Here is a 22,634-nt window from a genome sequence, read left to right on the forward strand (position 1 = left end):
CTTTCATGGCATGCATTTTTAATTTCTCTTTGCTATTTGGGCTGATTGGTGCCTGATGAATGTAAAAACAAAGAATTATCTTTTTACCGGATTTTGCTCTACAAGGGCCTGATATCCACATATGAGGACATTCGTTTTAAATTTTGATAGAACAGTGGCAGTATAATGTCCTCGTAAGTGGATATCAGGCCCTTGTAGAGCAAAATTTTGTATTGTGGTCTAGACAACCCAAAATGTGATGTCCACTTATGTGGACGTCAGGTCCTAGGAGGTTAAAACAAACTGAATCTTCCTTTGAGCAGATCTAGTTGCCAAACTTTTAAGTGACAAGTATGTAAGGATAGACTAAAGCAGTTGTAGGTGTACACGGTCCCCGTCAGTTCCAGAGGAACTGCAGCCTCAGTTAATACACTGAAAGAGTAGAAGTGTGTTTTCTGAATTTTGCTTTCACTGAAGTCAAAATGTATCGTAAGTGTTGGGGAAAGATGAAGAAGGGACTGACTCCAAGCCAGTTTCAATAACGTCAGTAATTTGAAGCTACAGATTTTCACAGACACAGTTGATGTTGTTGCTGATAGCATAAACTTTGCAGTAGATGGTATATATCGCACGCCATTTTGAAGCCTTATTATGATATTGAGATGAGAGGGTGGAGAGCTAATTTATGAGCTAATGCTAGCTAGCATGGTTAGCAAGGTGCACAGATACTGTTTAATTAGTGCAAACATTCAAATAAAAAAGCAAAATTTCACTCGCTAAAGTTGAAAATGCAAGTTTTGTTGGTTGGTTTAATTATAATAGAGCAAATGCCTTTAAAAGTAATTAAGTAAGTAAAAACAAGGCGCTTTGACTTGAGACGTTAAGAACTAATAGCAGATCAAAACAGTTTGCATCGAGTTTCTGTTTGTCTAACTGTAAGGGGAATCTTCCTTTTACTGTATACACAATATGAAGGATTAGGGATTGCAAATGTTACTGACAGTTATGATATATATATATGTAGTCAGCTACAAAGCTAGTGTAAAATTCAAGAAAGAGCAGAAAGACAGAGTAGACCAGGAGCTGAATCTTCTAGTGAGTTTTACAGTTTACATTAACTTACGTGCTTTATAAACCCACTGTTAAAAGCCTTTTCTTTGTAAACACATATCAAAGTTCATCCTGTAGTCATAAAGCTAATAGCCTACACCTAAACAAGGTAACCTCTGACCATAATTTACTGTTGGATGCTGCCAGAGACAAAGGTTTCTATTACAACTGCAGTAATACTGAGAGGCAACTCAACAGCAAATATCGAAAAATATCTTTGCAATAAAATGGGAGGATAGAGATTGTTTGGTACACAGAGAAACTACTGAACCATATGACCACATATATTATGTGGAGAAATAATTGGACAAATTACTTGCTTGAAAAATGTGAAAAGTATAAATAATAATAATAAAATAATAATAATAATATCTCCTGGCAGAGTGAACCAAAACTAAGCCGAAACGCCTTTCCATTCTGCCTGGCTGTCTGTGTCACACACACACACACACACACACACACACACACACACAATCTCTGACAGTTATGACGGATCGCTGGCTTGTCTTCTCCCAGGAAGAGTCAACATTTCTTGATTAACGGGGCACCACACAGAGAAGAGCGCACACAGGGGAGTGTCATTTTAAACAGCTGCTGTTTGCCTAATAGTCCTCAGATGTGCGCACACACATACAAGTCATTTTGGGATTTCTGGCCTTTTTCGTGGTACTGCTTGATCCTCAATTTGCAGCAAGCGAGACAAAGACTTTGCAGTGTTAAATGCATTTTGTTTGTGTGTCTGCGTGTGTGTTTGTGTCACAATCACATTTCAATTCACCTCCAGAGCCAAATGCGTCCTTGCGGGTGCCATTCCAAAGTGAACCAAGGAGAAATGCATAAATCCACACATTTGTATGTTGTTTCCCTGAGGCCTTCTGTCTTCCTGTTTAACCTTGGCGCAGCTAAATTAGACCATAAAGCTCAGATTTAATATCCACTGTTTGGCATTCAAAAGGAGTTCAGGTTGTGTCTGGTCCCCTCATCACACGAGTCTTTGAACTCAGCTGAAAAGTGTTTCTTTCTCTTTTTGAAATTCTTCTTTATGAAAAGCTTCTTCTTAAAAAGTAAGTAAAGCTGGTTCAGCTTCATCAAAAATCTGTTTATTGTAAGAAGGATATCTGTGAAATGACTGTGCTCAGTGGCTTTGTGGGTTAGGAGCAATGTTCAAAGGCAATGGTCCTACCATGGTAGCTGCTGGTTTAGGGAAGGAAGTATCTGAGGACAGATGAAGGGGATATGAAGTATACTGCAAAATCACCTCAGCTATCACACATTATCCCCACAGACTGAAGCATTTAGGGCCAAGCATGCTTTAATTTGACAGAATCTGATTCGGATTACACTTAAGGATGTTGTTATGTTTGCATATAAAGTGAAAACATCTCCCTTGACTTTTGTGTAAGTCACATGCAGACTATTGAGTATTTTTATGAGCAGTTTGTCATATTTGAGGAAGCTTGTCGCTCATAGAAATGCACCAGAAGAGAATTATCAGTTCCTTTATTTCCCAAAACTCTGGTGAGATGGTTTAACAGTATTTTTGGCTGTGACACTAAATTATTTTTGGAGAAGAAGCTCTAAAAGTGCATTGCATGTTACTTTCACAGGAGGAGATGGTGCACAGATGAAGTTAAAAATAATATTTAAAAAATAGCTGCTGAGTATAATGGAGCACTTACCAGATTTAGCAACTGAAGAGCCGAATATTTCCACCAGGAGTTGGCGAGAAGTTATTATGCCTACTTTTATCAGAGGGCTGGAAACATGATTTTAAAGTAATGTTAACATTGCTGTGTATCTGCTACTGTTTGCTTACAAGGTGCAACCATTGAAGCTTGACTGATTTAGTAGTGGGATGATATTAGCTGTTTGCTGATCTATTGGTATCTGTGGCGAGGGGGCGTGGTGTGCTGCCTGGCTGCGGGAGAGGCGGACGCACCTGAGTGGCAATCACGCCTCGCCAGCTTTAAAACAGATGAATTGGTTCCTGTTGTTGTTATTGGTGTTTGTGTGTGTCGGCTGAAAAACTGCAGCCGTGTGTAGGATACAGCAACCAGTAATAAATTATGCTGTTTGTTTGTTTATTTGTTATGGGTTTGTTACAGTATCACATTTATAAAGGACAGATTAAGGACAGAGATTAAGTATCGGAATTTCAGGAGCGGGACCACGCCTCCAAACACGCTCCTTCTGGTTCATCCGTCCATCTATATATGTTCCCCAAGTCCTACAAGCTGTTCGTTCTCGTTTACGTGCCCCACCCTCCCTCTCTCCCCTTTTTAATTCTTTAACTTCTTCACTTCTATTTCGTACATGGGGATCTGCCAGGCCCAGGAGCCTCCGCCAGTCCGCCTTTCCCAAACCGCAGCTCATTTCATGTCCAAGCCATTCACCTTTATCTACTAAAACGCTGTTGAATATAAATGGGATGTGGGTCCAGCTAGTGAATATTTTTGGGGGCCTTTTTCTGACTTTATTACTCAGATACAGTGAAGAAAAGTGGAGGGAAAGACATGCGGCAAAGGGCCGGCCTCGAACCCAGGCCGGCTGCTCTCAGCTATGTGGCATATGGTCGCCTGCTCATCCAAAACTGATGCCTAAATCACCAAATATTGTTATCTATCTGAAAGTCCTATATCAATCTGGCACTAGACAATATGACAGTTTTGTTTTTTAAACAAAATGCATAAATGCTTAAAACAAGTTACCATTTCTAAACTTATAAACTACACTCAAACTAAGGGATGGGTATATTTGAAGTTACTGGAGAAAATGTGCTCTTTCTTTAGGTGGTAAATCCAAAGAAGAAAGGAAAGAAGAAAAAATACCTCAACTCTGGAACGGTAAGGAATGATTTCTGAACTAGATTTGAAATATGGCACTATACTGCAGATTCTTATTGTGTCAGACAGAATAACTTTGTTACATCATCGACAGTGCTTGAGCTGACTGAGGTGTTATCACCTACAGGTAACCCTCCTGTCATTCCTGGTGGACACTGAAGTCACCTTCCTGGACTACATCAAAGGAGGGTAGGTCAATGACTATGCAATCCGAGCCCACGCTGAGAGGCGGGGGTTGCAGTCTTTTAATGAGAATTGACATGCTGGGTGTGCTCGTCGCTGCTTGGATAACGGCCCCATCACTGCTCAGTGTCTGCAATGTGCCAAAGATAATGATCCCTCAGTGTGAGTGAATCAGATGGAAAAAAAGTGCATTTGCATGTGAGAGGAAGAAAGTGAAAGGTGGAGAGGGAGAGACTGACAGATGGGCTGACCTGAAGTCAAGTACACAGAGTTCAGGCTCTGAAGCGCGCGTGTGTGTCCTTGTGTGTAATCTTGTATTGTGTTTCGGCACTTGCCCGAGCCCCGTGCCATCGTGTGTGCTCGTTTGTGTGTCTGTGCATGTGCTTGTGTATGTATGTTGCTCAGGAGGGTTGACCGTGTGCACCCAGGCGTGATGGAAATGCTCGCCCACACACTCTGCTTTCATTAGACTCACAGACAAGAGGACATTAGACACAGACATTAGATTCACTGTCAACGGAGAGAAAAGTGAGTGTGTGTGCAAAGTTCCGTGTATTCCTCTTTTCCTGCTGCCCTTGGAATTCTGGGAGGTTTTTTTGGTTGGGTGGGGGGACAAATAGATTTTTTTTCCCTTCTGCACAAAACTCTATAATGTATTCTTCAACTACAGTACAACTAGTAGCAACTCCCAAAAAACCCTGATTACATTAAAATCTTCATTCTCATTAAAACTTCAGATATCTTTAATCAAATTTAAAATAGTCCAATTACACTTTAATGTTCAAAAATGTAAAACTTTTACTGCAGCGCCTCTTTTCTGCCTCTTTTGCCCTCCACGAGCCGTCAGCTGCTAACACAAAGCTTAAGACATTTTGTTCCTACCATTTGTAGAAGGATCATTTTACATATAAATATAGCTGAAATCACAGCAGAGCCATTTTCCTAAACTTAGTGAATGGTGATTTTTTTCTCGGACATCATCGCTGTTATAACATGAGTATTTTAGCTGAGCAGAGTAGCAAAAAGGGTTGAAAAAGGGCTTCAAAGTGACAGCTGGCTTATATTAGTCCTAATGGCTGTGTTTGTGTCACTGCTTCATGGTCATTTCATCTGACAGCAGAAACAGAAAAATATGGAAATGAGAACACTTTTATTGGGAACTCAAGTGTATTAAAATATAGTACATGTGAGCACCAGGGAGTGGGAGAGAAGCAAACGTAGGGTAATGTAAGCTGTATGGGCCAAATACTGAATATAAAGGAAGTTTACTATTGTTTGGGGGACATTGCTATCACAATAAAAGCCAGCAGCTTGGTCTTCAGCTCCTTGGGTGCTGGAAGTACAAGAAAACTGGCTGCCTTTTGTTCTGTTCTCTGTCAACATGATCCCACACTGCTTCAATAATGTTGCGGTCTGGGCTCTGGGGAGGCCAGTCTTGGTGAAACGTCTTCAAGCAACTTAAAGAAGTCCAGACGCTTTTCTTTGCAAATTCCTTTGACTCCATGACTGATAGTGTTCCACTGTGTGTTCTTCTACACAGCAAAAACTCCAGTGTTAAATTAACACTGGAGAGTGTTTATATGAGTCCACACCTCTGAGTGTTAAATATAACACTGTTGAGTGTTAAATGAACACTTTTGACAGTGTTATATTTTTAAAAGTAACCTCGTCAGTTTTGAAGATTAACAATGACTAACACTGAGCAGTGCTGATTTTCTAACACTGGAATATTTCTAACATTTTGAGTTATTTTCCAGTGTTAGAAAATCAGCACTGCTCAGTGTTAGTCATTGTTAATCTTCAAAACTGACGAGGTTACTTTTAAAAATATAACACTGTCAAAAGTGTTCATTTAACACTCAACAGTGTTATATTTAACACTCAGAGGTGTGGACTCATATAAACACTCTCCAGTGTTAATTTAACACTGGAGTTTTTGCTGTGTACCCAGGTATACTTTGATTACATTGGTAGTGTGTTTGGGATCATTGAGATGCTAAAAAATGAAGTTGTTGCCAATCAGAAGCTTCCAAGATGGCATTGTATGGTGGATCAAAATCTGATGGTACTTTCCTGTGTTTATAATTCCATCAATCCTCAGAAGATCCCCAAACCATGACATAGCCTTCACTATGTTTACCAGATGACTGTCTGATGGCTTTCTCCCTGTTTTCTTTCCCCCAAAAATGCTTCCTGACAGTTACTTTTCCACCGAGATCATTTCCAATGAGGCCTCAGCAAACAGTAGATGGATCAGTTGACTTGGTGGATTTCTTTCCTATTTCTTAAGGGCATAAATGTAAGATATTAACCATCTGTTGTATGTAGTGTTTTTTTAGAACTGTCACTTCTTCCTTGTCCAGTTTCTTCAAAACTTTTTGAATTTAAAATGGGTTCTTTGCTACGACTCTAAACTAATTGTAAATTAGTGGACAAAACACTGGTTTGTGCCTTGAGCTAATCACTGTTTTATGCTTAAATGATTCATAAGTCAGTGTAAAGTGGCTTAACAAAGGGAAAAAATGATCAGGTACAAAGACTAGATGGACAATTAGCATAAAAAAGCAGCCAATGTCCAAAGAGAAACGTTTTCCCTAAGGGACAGATTTAACTTACTTTAAAGCAGCCACACTCAAGGCTAACAATAGATGACATTTCTACAGTTGCATATTTAAAAGCATCACCACTGCATTTTTCATTCCCTCCTTTATCGATTCATCCTTGTTTTTGTTTTCTGACAGTAAAACTTAGCTGCTTTTGTTCACTCTCACTATTCTCACGCCATCAGTTAAAGTAACAATGAACTCATTGAAGCCGCCTGTCTGCTTCTGCAGTAAATAGCAGACGGACTAGTTGGTGATGGTTGTTAGTTATTTATCTGCTAAAAAGTCCTCTTTCACTGCTAACTTGGGAAAATACTGGAATGTTGAAAGACCTCATTTTTGTTCTCGACGCGATACTACTTTAAGACTGGATGCATGTTTAAGTTCATTGTTATGCTGCATCAATACGTTTTTGACTGGTATGAATCCTCCCTGATTGTATCGTGATGGGATGACCTTCTAATGAAATAATCCCAACCATAAACCTTGGCCATTCAGCTCCTCTGTGGTGCCTGCTTTTCAAATTTTTTTGTCTTCAACCCCTCTAGCAGCCCCCTTTGAACTCCACAAGGAAATAGCTGTCAGTGTCAATTTCTTAGTTTTTACAACAAACATATTCACAGTTATTAAACGGTAACTTTTGCTTTCATTTGAATTACGGCTTCTTTCGTATGCCTTGTTGCCTGAGAGTTCCCCCCGGGCCCGTTCGCAGACAGGAAATCAAGCTGTGTGGGGAAAGAAAGAATCAAAATGTTCTTGTAAATAAAATGGACTTTTATCCATTTTAGTCTTAAGGGATTTTTTGTGTTGGTGTTATTAGAGAGGTTTTTGTCTACCACAATTTACAGTCTGCTGTGAGAGACGCAGCTTCTGGGAAAAGCCGATAAATTGAAACTCAACTGGCCCAAGTTGATTTTTGATCTGTTTCTTCGGAGCATCAATAGCCCCGATTCCAGGCAAATCATTCTTTTACTCTAATAAGCTTCTCTTATAATAATAACACATAAAATGCCATCAAGATAATAAAATTAGCCAGTCACAGTGATTACTAACACACATCACAGCCAAGTACAGAATCCTTGTTTTGTTGTGCCAGTCCATTCCCGTTACCCACCTCTCTATTTTCAGGTCTGGTTTCTTTTAGTCTTCTGCAGTCTGCAAGATATTACATGATGGCAGCTTTAGATTTATTTATTTATGTGCAAACAACAAAAGTCTGTTTGTTTTTACTGCACTACAAAACTACATTTAAAAAGCACAAAGAAAATGCAGTGATATTCCCTTAGGAATACCAAGAGTGAGCTGGGGGTGGTTTGTGCTCTCTGAGTGCTTCTTGTTTCAATCCTCAGTTTGGCTTTTCCTGATCTGATTTTACCCAATTCTGCTGTTAATTTCTGAATCATGCCAAAGCCAAAGGAGCCTTAAGTAAGTGCTCTTCCTTTTTCTTTTGATGTTTTATTGTTAAAAGTTCTAAAGTTGGATACATTTTAGACTCTTGCCTCCTCTCAGTTTTACGTCAATCCCTCTGTGTCTAAATTTATTCAGAATTGGACCGCTCATGTGCCGTCTAATCCCTCGGCATTATTCAGACCTCTCTTTTTCATCCTCCTCTCTTAGCCAGTGGGCCATGGTCATTTGAGTCTCATGCTTTACATATCAGACTTAATTCTGATGTCATCCTCTCTGTACCTCAAGCCTTAAGGACCCCGAGGTGCTCTTAGCTTCTAGCCAATCTCAGGCTCTAATAACTTCCTATAGCAAGTCTCAGGCTCTCGTACCTCTCACTATCCAATGTCTGATCTTCGCATCTCTCAAATTTCACCATCTAGTCTTCAGTGGCCCCGAGCAAATCACAGACTCTCGTTTCCCTCTTTTTGACTTTCAATACTCTTTTAGCCAATCTCGCTCTTTCAAAGCTCTCCACATCCAATTTTAGGCCCTCACATTTCCCCAGTCGCATGCTCTCGTACCTCTCCGTCTAGCCTGTTAAGGCACTGAGCCAATCATAGCACCTTATTTCCTTTTTTTATTCTGGCTTTCGGCAATGTATAGCCAATCACAAGCTCTCATATATCCCATACACTCTCTGACAGCCTCTAGCCAATCAGGCTTTCATTTCTCCCTTTCCTTGTGAATGGGCTGCTAGTCTTTATCCCAAGCTTCCTTCTTCTCTTTTCTAGATTCGACTTCTTTTTTATTTTTACATGCTCTTGTTTGCATCATTTCCCCAAGTTCAGTGCGTGCTATGTAGCTTTGTTATCATACGAGCTGAAAGCTTTTTGCCATGGAAAAAGGGTCCTGTCATGGACACTTTCCCTCCATCCGGGACTACACCGTGGGATTAGCTTTTTTTTCTTCCGTATAATGTTTATTCATTAACTTTTTAATTAGCTGGCTATAATACGCTATACTGACTGAATGTTGCAAAGTCTGACCAGTTTACACATTTTGGTTTTTGGTCAGTTTGTGAAATTTTTGGCAGTTTGTGGAATATTATTTGCACAATTAGAGTTTCCACACAAATTGTGATGCATTAACAAACAGATTCTAACAGATGCCTAATTGTATTTGACAAGTCTTTCTCGATATTTTTATTTTCTCTGCATTAAAGAGAATCCTCTTGCCGCTGATCCTCACACTCTTATTTTGAAAGTTCAGTTGCTGCTAACTAGGTGGCTGCACCCCTTAGCATAACCTGTTTCCACACCGGCTGGCTTGGATCTGAAAATAGATCTATTGTCCTCGGTTTTATTCGGCTGCTAATTCAGAGACGATCTTGTCCCGCAGCCAGGGGGACTTCAACTCTGTCATCTTGGACTGCAGCTGTGCAGCTGGCACTGTCTTCTGCTCCAGAGATCCACCGCAAGCTTTTGGGGGTCACACTACCCAGAACCTGCTCCATGCAGTAATTCATGTACCAAGCAGAGCAGAAGAAAGACTGCCAGCTACAGTGCAAAGCAGTGGATTTCCAGTCTGTCTGTCTGAAAGGCAACTGAGTTTATTGGTGTATGCGTTAAATTTAAAAGTACAGTTTAATTGCTTTAAGAAAGCTTGCGGATTTTTGGTTCATACATATGCATTCTCCACCCCAAAAGACATCTAAATTGCATTGGCATCAACAGACACCACTCTGCATTTAACCTTTGGTTATTGTCAGCCGATCGCAGCACAAGCTGCAATCCCCGAGCCTGGTTCTGCCAAAGGTTTCTTAGAGTTAAAATGCACCAGACTACCATGTTTTTTATTGTTTTTTCCTTCCTGCTGTCGCCAAGTGCTTGCTCATAGGGAGGATCAACTGATATTTGTTGGGGGGTTTTGTCTATTATTGTCTAATTTTTGCCTCATAATATAAAGTGCTTCAACAACATGACCTTGCTGAAGTGATAGAGTTGGTACAATTCCAAACCTTTGATAGAAGCCAGCAAGTGTAATTGAGCTTTTTAATACATTTGAAGACTGTACGTGCCCACAACACTTAGCCAGTGAATTCTTCTGTACAAACCATGTGCACAACTGAGTTCTGGTTACAGTCACATTTGGAAATGATTATTCAGAAGTAGTAAGTATGATCCCTGTATTTCTCATATTTGTGTAACGGGAGACAGTTTAGTCATATTTAGATGCTGGGCGGACAGGATCTATATTAGACGGACATACCGCATGTTTACTTGCTCTGTCGCTAAACCGCTAATGGAGAAATCGCATCATCAAGTCTCCCTACAAACAAGACCGTGTTCCCAGCAGCACTGCAAGTCAGAGAGCACTTTGAAACTTGGCAGTGCTTTGGGAGCGTGAGCTGGATGCTCTTACACGCTTGTGTGGCTAAATTAAGTGCCAAGTGCTGTCTCACTGTTTGAAACCTAAATGGACTGTAATGGTCCAGTTGCACTTACCCCAGTTGCATAATGGGCAGACCAGGTCTTTGTGGACAGACACACACTCATGCATGCACACTCAAACATAAAAATGTAAACACACCCATGTGTGCAAGTGCAGGACACACAGCTAGTTAGTTTCTCGCACATTTCCGAGAAATCCTTTGTGTGTCTCGGGCTGCATCGACTGGCTACAGAGTTATTTCTTCATCCGGTTTTCCCGTATCTCGCCTCACTCCTCCCTCCGTCTCTCTTCCCACTGCTCTCATCTTCTGATTGATAGCTCTTTTTTGCAGCTTCATCCCAATCAGCTAATTGTTCATTTGGACCTAATTAGGAACTTGATCTGCTGGCAGCATTAGCATAAATGACTGATTTTCTTTTTGGGGAGGGAAAGCTTCAACTCATTCCAGAGCACTGCTGCTCTCAGTCTTTCCCTCATCCTTTTGATAAAGCATTAGTGCCACCCATGAATTTCAACAAAGAGGCCTCTCTTTGTGACCGCAAAGATAAAATGATGAATTGTTGGCTGTATCTTTCATTTTGAGTTGTGTCTTTGAAAGCAGCCCTGTCACTCATAGTGACAGATATTGTTTCCCCTTGTTTTGGTTTGTGAGTTGCGCATTGAAACCAGAATAGAAGCAGGAGGGGGCTCTGCTTGAGAGGTTATCATTAGGTAGAGGAGCAGACATCAAGACAAAGATTGGTATGAAAAACCCTTGAAAGGGATGGCCAACATTTGACTTTTGGGAGATGCACCTTGCAGATGAGCAAGTACAATATGCCTGCCAATAGCTGTTTTTGGCTAATTTAACAGATTTAATGCAAGTATGGATTGTTTATCTCTGTTCTCGTCTCACTCGCTTTACCTCTTTTCCTCTCCTCTAGCCAGATGGATACTGTCCAACCAGCAACATCTGTTTGCATATCATCAGGAGAAGTCACATCACACAACCTCTGATGCTGTTTTTAGGCCACTCAGTGCACTCATGCATACATGGTTCCCACTGGCATTTGGGTATTACAGGAAAGTAGTCTTTCTGTGGACATTTTTTTTAAATGTTGGAACATTCTCACTTTTAGCTAAAAAAGTTTCAGTAACTGTATGACTTTCCTCAACTTTGTAAGTTTTTCTGGGTTTTAAAAAGAGACACTAATGAGCGTTGGTGGCTTTTAGCCCCATAGCTGCCAGAATTTAAGCGTGGTTTGCAGTGCTGCTGGCTGCAGTCTGTGCTGAATCTGCAATGAGTGAGCGTACATTACTGCGTACATCTCAGTATTGTTTTACTTGTGTTTGCTAGTGTCAGACTTCTCTCAGCCTTTGCAACCACATTCCTGCATTTCCTACCATGTTGCTACCATGAGTGGATCAAGGACATAGTTTGACACCCTTGGCAGGACTGTGTTTTCGTCCTTAAAGGTTCTAAATTATTATTGTTTGGAGTGGGTGGGTGTGTTATGTACTGTATAATGTTGTATTGTTAATAGAGACGGGACATGTTATTTCTTTCCTTTGTGAAGCGTGGTGTCATTTTAGGTCACTGTAAGTGAAATATGGTTTAAAGTAGGTGTGTCATAATGAATAAACGTTTCTATGGACTGAGTGTTTACACATCCCACCGTCCACAGAAAAGCTTGTTAAGTTAACTGTTAATTATGTGTGTGGTTGTGATGAATCGATTACCTGTTCAGGTGTGCCCCGCCTCTTGCCCTTTTGACAGCTGTGACAGGCTCCAGCCCTGTAACTCTGCACTGGAGAAGGACTTAACAAAACTAATAGATGGTCTGAAACTCTCCAGTTAACAGTTTGGAAGATAGCTATGTTATGCTAATCACATACAGCTATTGTATTATTATTGTAAGCTGACCCTTGCTGACTCTGGGATTTTTTTTTAAATAGACAACTTAAACCTTTTAATGTAAAGATATACTGTCATGCATCTTGTTAGTGCACTGTTATTCTGTTTACACATAAAACAGCTTAAAAACGAACAAAGACGTTAATAAAGGACTCAAGAACCAAGGAAAATGTAATTACTTTAAGCCTTTTTACTTGTTTAGCTCTCTAATGCAGCTTTGATGTTTCCAGTCTACAAGTAACTTTGTCGGTACATCATTGTTATGTACTCCAAGAGCCTTAATTATTTGGTTAATCTTTACGCTGTCTTGTAACCAAGCACAGTTTCTATTAGAGGCTTGCATCGGTGGCAGTTAGGTTCATTTCTGTTGGTTTTAGCCACCGTTTGTTGTCCGAGTCACTACAACATTTGTCCAATTTTATGTGCCTTTCCATCGCTCATTTAGTCTTCTTCATCAGTTGGATTCAGGGTAGACTGAAGGCCACATTGACCTGCTGTACTCTCATGTGATATAAAGTGAAACTACACAAAAGTCAGCACCTTAGAAATAAAGTTTCACTGCAACCTTAACAATAAAAAAACCCAAAAGCCTAACTTTTTTGGACATTTTGTCATAGGAGTTGTCTCTTTGCATTCTGTTGTCATTTTTAAAGGCTGAAAAACATAATTTACAGTGAGTACCTTGAATGTCTGTAGTACAGGAAAAGCAGTCTTCTTTCAGTCCGTTAGGAATCTTATTTAAATGTTACGCGCGACACTCTCATTAGCTCCCCCTGCTGTGCGCTGTTTCGTGATATATGTTCCTAGCTCCATCATTGTGGGCAAGATCACTGATGGATAGAAACCAAGTTGGTAAAGAGGCATTCCTCCTTTACCCTGAATGCTGCTGACATACTACATATCTTATAGCCACAGTTATTACTTGTTGAACTCTAACAGAACATCGTGTCCAAAGGAAGAAACCGTTGCGAGAAACACATTGTTTCGGTCTTCAAAAGTTTGCTACATGTTGTCACAGGATCACAGGATAAATAAAGGGTTTTAGTGATTTAACCTGTTACATTATAAATTAAACAAAAAATACATTAAAAAACAGAAAATGTTCTTGTAATTTTCTGTCACTACATTATTGGCTAAAAAAACATGCTTAAGACTTTAATATGGAAAATTCCTTTATTTTAAAACAATACATTGTATCTTGTTTTTACATTTTTTTTTCTACTGTGCATGGGTAACACCCACAACCCACTGCGGTGCCAATACTGCTGAATAAACATTCCCAGATGTTTGTCAGTTGTATTTGTTCATACTGTGCTGTCCATCTGCTGTGTGTAGCTGTGTACACGTCATTAATATTAAATAATGCATTGACTGAGACCAAAAAAAAACTAAAGCACTATCCCTGAATATTGCCTCACCTTTTTCCCCACTTTCCACATCCCACCTGTAGTGCGCAAAAAGAGAACATACAGAAAGTAAACGCGCACCCCTGTAAAAATTACATCAATCAAATTGCGCAATTATCACAAAGTCAGACTGAACAAGTACAACAGGGGATCTTTGTTCTCTTCTGCTTTAGAAGTAAAATCAAAAGTAAGACGTCTGCTGAAGTTTTGGGGGAATCTGACAAGAGGTGGGCATGTAGACTGCCCAATAAAAATAAATAAATAATGACTTGATAAAGCCGCTAACAGCCTTGAAAAGGTTCAGGGAAGTGTGAATGATAAGGTTTAGTTTATAAGACAGGCTAAGCTCACAGCTCTTCTCCCTGTGCTGAAACTCAGTGATGTGATGTTGTGGTGAAGACCACTGCCTGTGAAAATCCCTTATCACGACTGCCAGAAAATCTTGTTTTTCAACCTCTTCTGTAGCAGTGCTCTGCTGTAGATCTCCGTTTGCTTGCTTTCAGTGCAAAGATGGCTGATAACTGCAGTAGGAAATATTCTACTAGTATATCATTTATTTATTGCAGTTGCTGTGTGCTGATTTTTGGCACAAAGAAAAAGGGACTATTTATGAAGAGTGTGTGTTTAAAACTATTTGTGTGTCTACTGACACTGATAGAAATATACCATGGAAACCAGCATGTTGCCTAACAACCTTCATGTCTTCATATTTAGATTTATAGTGTTAGACCGGAATCCAGAAATATCATCAAAAGCCAGTTAAACCGTAGTCTTGGTCAGATTTGTGTCTGGTTAATAGATGCTGAGCATGAAGCACAATTTCCGCTTAAATCTCAGAAACTCTGACGTCATTCGTATCCTGCTATTAACTGTAGATTTTGCAGCCCAAAATAATCCCAGTCAAACTGTAGAGGTTTGATAATGTTAATCAATGAGAGTGACTCAACAATTGCAACTCACTTCTGAAAAGGACTCAGCCAATATTTCCCATTTTGGAGCTTCTGATGTTGTCCCTGCTTTTGTTGTTATTTTCTTGGCAGCTTTAAAATTGCACATCATAGTTCTGACTCATCTGATGCAACAATGGCATTGTTGTTTTCTTGCACTAATGTTTCACCGAGATGTGTTAAACTCTGGATTGCATTCCTTCTTTTCAGCCATTCCCTTTTTGTTATTTATTATTACCGGTTGCCTGTTTACTGGGACAAAACTTGACTTCCTCTTTCAGATTTTTATGACGCAGAGTGAAATAAGGTGGGCAGTAAAGAGAGAAAACAGCATTTAAGCTGGTGGTCTGGTGCTTTGCCTTTAGGAGGCACTGCCCTCCTGTACTTGCATCAGAAAAAAGGCACTTTTTCCTTGATATTCCTACTAATTTGGGTTAAATATAGTATAAATATTACACGTCAAAAACTAGTTATCAATACACAGTGAAGGCACTTGAGTAAACCATCTTGTTATACTACTCAGCTACATGTGATTTGCAGCTACTTTGCTGGCCTATGTTACTACATAGTCCATAATGTTTCTACATTGCTCCAAATATCGATTTCATTCTGTAAAACTTTATGTTAGACAATTTGTACACTTTGTACTGATATATCCATGATAAGCTAATATTGGGCATTCATGCTAGCTTTAACCTGCCGCAGTTAAAAATGTGTACAGTAAGAAACAGTCCTTAAAAATTTGAATGCTTCTTGGAAAACAGGACTAAGAGTTAAAGTCATCATGATAGGCTCATAGCACAGAAGTGTGAAGCAGGTAAGCAAATGACGGATTTACCATCATTTCGTTCTTTCGTGCTAGCAGGGTGACAGTTAGCATTAGCAAGTATAACAACATATATCACAGCACACTGAGACGCAATGATTTCGATCAGCTCCATCGACACAGTCTAATTAATAAAAGCTGACTGGCAGCGACTGTTTTTTTCCCTTGGTTGAAAAATCAGAGTGAACTTGTTATTCCAGGTAGTTTTTAAGCCCAAAGCGGAAAACTTTGTTTTTTTGTTTGGTAATTTTTCACTACTGGAATTTGTTTGTACACATGTCAGGGCAAGCTCCACGCCCCCTGCATTCTGCTTGTCCTGTACTCTAAAAAGCTACAGAGCCCCCCCCCCCGCCGTGTGGGCTGATCATTAAATGTGTCATGAACTTTTCGTTGCTCGCTCACTCTTCTTCTGCCCACCCGCGCAGCGCCAAAGATGATGAACTGCTGGGTGTTTAAGACCTGTGTAAGGTAGACAAAGAGGCTTTTGTGTTGGTGTGTGCGGCAGCAAGGTGAGGATTGCTGTGGAAAAAACCAGAGCTCTTAACCACATCCTGTTCCTGCAGGTTCACAAGTTAAAAATGTTTTGATGAAGCGAGATGTGCCACTTTCTCATCCCGGGTGCCGGGGTGTGTTGTTTTTCCTGGTCTTGTTCAGTCTTCCTCCATCTTCACTGCTTCCGCATTCTCTTAGATAACAACCTCCCAGTTGTTCGCAAAACTAATCCAACGACTTTAACTTTGAAGTAGACATTCGTGATCTCTAAAGGATGAATCCTAATGTTTTTTGGTAATCCGCAGCTTTCCGACCGTTCACTGAAATATCACAGCTACTTGTTTGAGTGCCAGTGTGAGGGAATTCGAAGCCTCTGAATTCTGGGAGCTCTGGTGATCCAGTGCCATAATCTGGTCCAACGTTTTTAAACTATCTCTGTGCTTTTGTCTTACAAGGACCCAGATTAACTTCACTGTGGCCATCGACTTCACAGCTTCCAATGGTGAGTCTTCTCATAAACACACACATTTAGACACACAGAGTGCCCTGAATGCCTGGGGAGCATTTATTCAAATATATGCAGATGGGGGAATCAAGTGTTTCCTAATAGCCCTCTCCATCACACCTGGCGGTAACGTGCTATGATGGCCATGATTAAAGGGCTGTGTTATCAATCTACCCTTGAGCTCAGTAGTAGCTGGACGATTGAGGCTGTTGAGCCGGTCCTATTAAATGAAATAAAAACTCTTTGACTGTAGTTGTAATAAATGTGTTAGAGGCTGAGGTGCACTTGATCTTGTCAGCCGATTACAAAACCCTCAATAGCCACCGCAGTTTATTAAAAACAACCCACGTAGTGACATAAAGAGTCGCATACGGATCGACAAAGCAAAAAAATAAGCAACACATTCTTGCCGCAGTAAGGTAATTAGCAGCTAATTTAACTCCATCGCTGAAGCTATCATGACTCAAGTGTTTTTCTACAAATTTACACATCATGAAGCACTAGAGATTTATTGGATGGTTATTTTTGGACGGGCTCTCTGTGACAAAGAAGTGCGAAAAATCAAGAAGTGGTAAAACATCATTTACAACTTCAGGCAGCTTCTGACAATCCACGATGGCCTGGTCTGTTTTATGTGCTTGCTGAAAGGAAATCTACAAATTTGGACTTAACTTGTGATTTTGAAAATTCTGTCTCTGTCCACAACAGGTAACCCAGCCCAGCCCACCTCACTCCACTACATGAGCCCCTACCAGTTGAATGCCTACGCCATGGCTCTGAAGGCAGTCGGAGAGATAATTCAGGACTACGACAGTGATAAGATGTTCCCCGCACTTGGCTTTGGAGCCAAACTGCCACCCGATGGACGGGTGTCCCATGAGTTTGCTTTGGTAAGTACAGGACTGAGACTTGTACCCTGCAGTTAGCAGCCATTTGCAGTCATTGGAGACATTTATAATAGGTGACCTATGATTAGTGTTGGAGTGAGCAAGAGAGGGAATGAGAGGAAAATTACTATTTCCCTAAAACAATTACATAAACACTTTTAAATTCATTCTATTCATTTGTATTCACACTGAACTGTTTTCACTTCACAAAGCTGAAAGGTAGATTCGTGGCTTGCCTGCATTATTCTAATGTGGTCGACAACACTGCACTGGTAAACAACCGTAGATGCTCTTTAATCTCCGGGTCCATTTGCTGCTTAGTGGTGTGTTACGTATTCACACGCTTGACAGATACTATGAAGATTTGCATATTTGTAACGCAGCAGTTGAGGAGTTTTCCAGCTAATTGACAGGCTCAGGTTTTAATGTCAGTTCTTTTACATTATGGAATTTAATGCAGCTCCTGTCAACAATACAACAAAAAAATTTCTTCATTTACGAGAGTCTCAAATGTTCGCAGTCACACGGAAAAGTCAGACCCCAGCTTGGAGTTGTGGGAAACGTTCAGTTATGCTTTACATTTGAATAACTTGAGGGTCATTCTAGCCTTTGCATTTGTTTACTGTGACCTTTGAACCATCCATTCTAAAGTTTTTCATACAACCAGCCAAAATGTCAAAAGCAATATCAGATATGTCTTTAGTGTATGTGTGGTGTAGCAGGTCCTGACCAGTGCTGGTCAAGTTACTTGAAAAAAGTAATTAGTAGTTAGTTAGTAATGCTGTTACTTTACTGATTACTTATTTTCAAAGTAATTAGTTACTTTCTTACTTAGTTACTTTTTAAAAACATGATACACAACCTGAATAAAGCAAGAGACCTTTCAGCCCAATTCTATTTTTTATTCATAATCCGTCACATAAAATTGAATCAAATGAAAAAGTCTTTTTTTAAAGCTTGTAATCTTTTAACTTTGCATCAAGCAAAAATTAAATCATATGCAACTGTCTCTGACCTGAAGAAATTTGTTTAACATTTAAACCTATTTCCTGCATATTCCAGCATTTATAGATTAAAATAATGTTTGTGTTTACACTCTTTCAAATAGATATAAGTAAAACACAGCAAAAATAAATAAAATCAAAGATTCAGCAGCACTGAGTCCTGTCGCTCTTAAATCTATTTTCACCTGTTTAGCAGGAGTGGAGCTCGGTGCTGCAGCGGCCATGTCAGTGGGGGGATCCGGGGGGGATCCGTTTCTCTGTGAATTTCACATTTCCGTGGCAGCATGCTAGGAACTTTGAGGGACGCTAATATTTTTGTCACTTTTTACAGAATCAAACTCAAAGTATTGTCAGTACTTCCAAGCTTTGAACGCTGCATGGTCGTCCTCTCTCCTGTGCTCCATATTATCCATTATTGATCTGCACACGTGTTGCTGCCACGGGCATCGCACGTGCTTACATCATTGTCATGAGACACCCTCACAAACAAAATCACGGTTTAGTAACGCAGTAACGCAGCGTGCTTATGGGAAAGTAACAGTAATCTAATTACTTTTTTGCAATAGTAATCCCTTACTCTACTCATTACTTGAAAAAAGTAATCAGATTACAGTAACGCAAGTAACGCGTTACTGCCCATCTCTGGTAATGACTGATGATACACTCACCTGCCACTTTGTTAGGTACACCTGTTCATGCAGATAAACAGCCTGTTGACGTTCAAAGTGAGCATCAGAATGAGGAAGAAAGGTGATTTTAATTACTTGTGGCATGGTTGTTGGTGCCAAACAGACTGGGATTTCCCCAAGCATCCATCTCGAGAGAGAATGGCCTTAAAAACAGGAAATATCCAGGAGCAGGAAGGTCTTTGAGCTTTGAGCTGAAAGGAAGGCAACAGCCGCTCAAATGACTACTTGAGCAAGAAGATGTTTATTTACAATAGTATTATATGGATATTAGTAACATCTATGAACAGCTTCTTTTTCAAAGCATCATCACTACATGTTATTAGAATACCTAAACATTTTTTTTGCTATCCTCTTACTGGTAATTGTCCTTGCAGTAAGTCGTTACATCTTTAGCGTATGTAAACTGGCACTTGTCATGTTTAGGGTTCTCCCTCATCAGTGTCTTTTCTGAGGCTTCTAAGTAAATAAATGATATGTTGAGCTTGAGAAAACCCCGTGGAGTACATAAATCATCCACTTGTTTCTCCTCTTCCTGTGGCCCTGCTGAATGCATCTCAAATCAGTCATGGAAGGTAATCCCCTCTTCTTCTTCTTTCCTCTGCAGAACGGGAACCCTCAGAACCCATATTGTGCAGGGATTGATGGTGTAATGGAAGCCTACTACCAGAGTCTTAAGTCGGTTCAGCTTTACGGCCCCACTAACTTCTCTCCTGTTATCAACCATGTGGCCAGGTAATACACGTGCACCAGTGATTTTAAGTGTCTGATTTACATCTCTCGGTTTTTGCTTTTCTGTATGCTGAGCACGCTGTTTTACGCTGTCGTATTTGTCATCACTTCCTTTAAAATGAACTTCATATCATTTGAGTACGCGTGAAAGAACGGAGAGTACATTTCACTCCGACACTCAACATGTGTTCTCAGATTTTCTGTAATGAGCTCTCTGAAGCAGATGTTTGCAATGTAGCTAAGAAGGGTTAGAGTGCAGGAGAAAAACCTCGGGACACAAACAGAGAAGGTGCCTGACGGATGATTGCGTGTTTGTTTGTGTCTGTGTACCGATGAGAACGTAATTTATGCTGCGGGGGAAGACGAGCAGGCGGACAATCAAGACAAAGTCCTGAAAACTACATTAAAAAGCTGTTTATGCAAGTATGTAATTATAGCAAGGTCTCTCATCAGGTTGCTTTTCATATCTGGGAGATAATTTACTCACATCTTAATAGTGCACTTACACATACAAATAGAGCATAACACAGATACATATCCAGCTTGTAATGAGTTCAGTATTTTGCACATTTAGTATTTGAGCCCTTTCCGACCCATTGGTCAATCCCTTTGAGCGACAGCAACTGATTAGCTTAGCTTAGCATAAAGCCATGACGGTTTGATCATTGGTGCTCCATTCTGCATCCTTGGGCAACATACTGAACCCCAAGTTGCTCTCTGATGTGTTAATGTTAGAAAAAGGTGCCTGTAAGGTTACAGGAGGCATGTTGTATAAAGTGTTTTGAGTGCCCAAGTACAGCAGGAAAGCTCCATAATCACCCCAAAAGCACTTGCTGTCACCAGGTTGTGGTGTGTGTTATCAGTTAAAGTAAACTTTATTGTCATCTTTGCTATATACAGTACAGAGTATAGAGACACGAGACGATGAGGCTCCAGTTCCATTCAGTGCAAAAGACAACAGTAAATATAAGAAGTAGTGCTGTCAGCGTTAATCTTGTTAAAATGACGTTAAAGCCATAACCACATTAACGCGGCGCTAACGCGTTAACGAGCTAACCATGCTAATGCGTTGATGCCGTGCAGCTCCACGCATGGGGCAATCCACGCTAACTCGTTAATGGAGATTTGCCGCGTTAATGCAGTTATGGCGTTAACGTCATTTTAACGAAATTAACACTGACAAACACTATCAAGAAGAGAGATAAATATATATACACTACGGTAAAAGGATCAATAACAATTTACAGTTTGCAGGTTGAATGATTTAAAGTGACCATGAGCAGAATTCTTGAGAGTAATGATTGTCCATAGAGCAGCATCTGCGTTACAAAGACAGTGGTATGTGGAGTGCAATAGAGTCAGTTAATGGTTTGTGTGGGTGTGTGTGGGAGGGGGAGTGGGAGAGCCGGTAGTGAGTTCAAGAGTCTGATGGCTTGTGGGAAAAAGCTATCTCGCAGTCTGGAGGATCGGGCCCCGATGCTGCGATCGTGTCTGCCGGATGGAAGGAGAGAAAAAAGTCCATGTGAGGGGTGTGAGGGGTCACGCACGATGCAGGAGGTCTTACTGATGCAGCGCTTGTGGAAGATGTCCCGTAGCAGAGGGAGAGACGTTCCGATGATCTTGGCAGCTGCTTTAACAATCCGTTGTAGCTGGCTGAGGTCGCCGACTCTGCAGTTGCCGAACCACACGGAGATGCAGCTGCTCACAGGTTATACACCCATGTGTCATATAAAATATTCAGTGGTTGTTGGGAAGTAACAAAGTGTCCAAAGGAGACAAGGTGGCAAAGTTGGCATTAAAACAAAAGGTATTTATTATTGATTAAACTAAAGGAAACAGACAAACCGCCTTTACCATCAAGAGGAAGAGCAGTACACCAAAGTCTAGAAGCTGGCCACTAAGCAAAAGAGAACAAGTCAGACATGTTAAATGATTCAAAGACCGTCCTCTCCACCAAGGCGTGAGCGACCTCAAACACGCACACAGCTGTTAAGTAAACGCTCCGTGGAACTGGAAGTCCAGCAGAATCCAGCTGAGTGTCACAGGTTGTACTTGTGTTTATCCTGAGGTAATTTCTATAAATATTTCATTTGAAATATCAATTTTTATTTCTAGGTATTCATTAACCTATCATGTAAAAGTAGGCCTGCCCAGCCCACAGACCAAAGAATTATCTGTGCAAACACAGCAGAAACGTGAACCACAGTCATTTCAACTTGTGAAGAAACACATGGACTAGGACGGCCCTGTATCGGTGCTAGAAAAGTCTGAGAGAACTCGCTCTTCCAAACGTTTCTTTTAGCATAAAGCATAAAATTCTCTCATTTTTCACATTATTTTGCCAAATATCTCCAAATATTTGTATGCTCACGAGGCAGCTCCACACCCTCTGCACTCTGGTTTTGCCATATTCTGAAAAACGCCAACAATGTGGACTGATGATGAAAAGTGAAAGCATTTTCTGCCCCTCTTCTCATTTACACCTATTACCAAACTAAAGTAAAGGGACAGCTGAAGCAAAGCAGCAATTCCTCTTCTATTCATTCTGCATCCTCATGGCACAGTTACCTGATAGTAGCTGAAGAAGACATCACACAATCAAAGGCTTCTTCTAGGTTTTCTTCTTTGTTGGAATCACAAACATTTTCTTTCATGCTGTATTCCTGTTGGCTGTTTGTAGATCGTAGCAGCATCCAC

The 22,634-nt window shown here is 40.4% G+C and overlaps 1 protein-coding gene across 2 annotated transcripts in view; it reads left to right on the top strand.

Moving 5' to 3' along the window:
- LOC116334949 (copine-8) overlaps positions 1-22,634 on the top strand; it is a 102,107-nt gene that overhangs the window by 65,971 nt on the left and 13,502 nt on the right. For both annotated transcript variants that reach the window (XM_031758509.2, XM_039601196.1), the window contains 5 exons: positions 3,879-3,932; positions 4,060-4,121; positions 16,579-16,625; positions 17,337-17,518; positions 19,813-19,940. In XM_031758509.2, the coding sequence (XP_031614369.2) occupies positions 3,879-3,932; positions 4,060-4,121; positions 16,579-16,625; positions 17,337-17,518; positions 19,813-19,940 (473 nt within the window). The remainder of the gene's footprint in view (positions 1-3,878; positions 3,933-4,059; positions 4,122-16,578; positions 16,626-17,336; positions 17,519-19,812; positions 19,941-22,634) is intronic.

Source organism: Oreochromis aureus, linkage group 17 (genome assembly GCF_013358895.1).
Source record: "Oreochromis aureus strain Israel breed Guangdong linkage group 17, ZZ_aureus, whole genome shotgun sequence".
Lineage (NCBI taxonomy): Eukaryota > Metazoa > Chordata > Actinopteri > Cichliformes > Cichlidae > Oreochromis > Oreochromis aureus.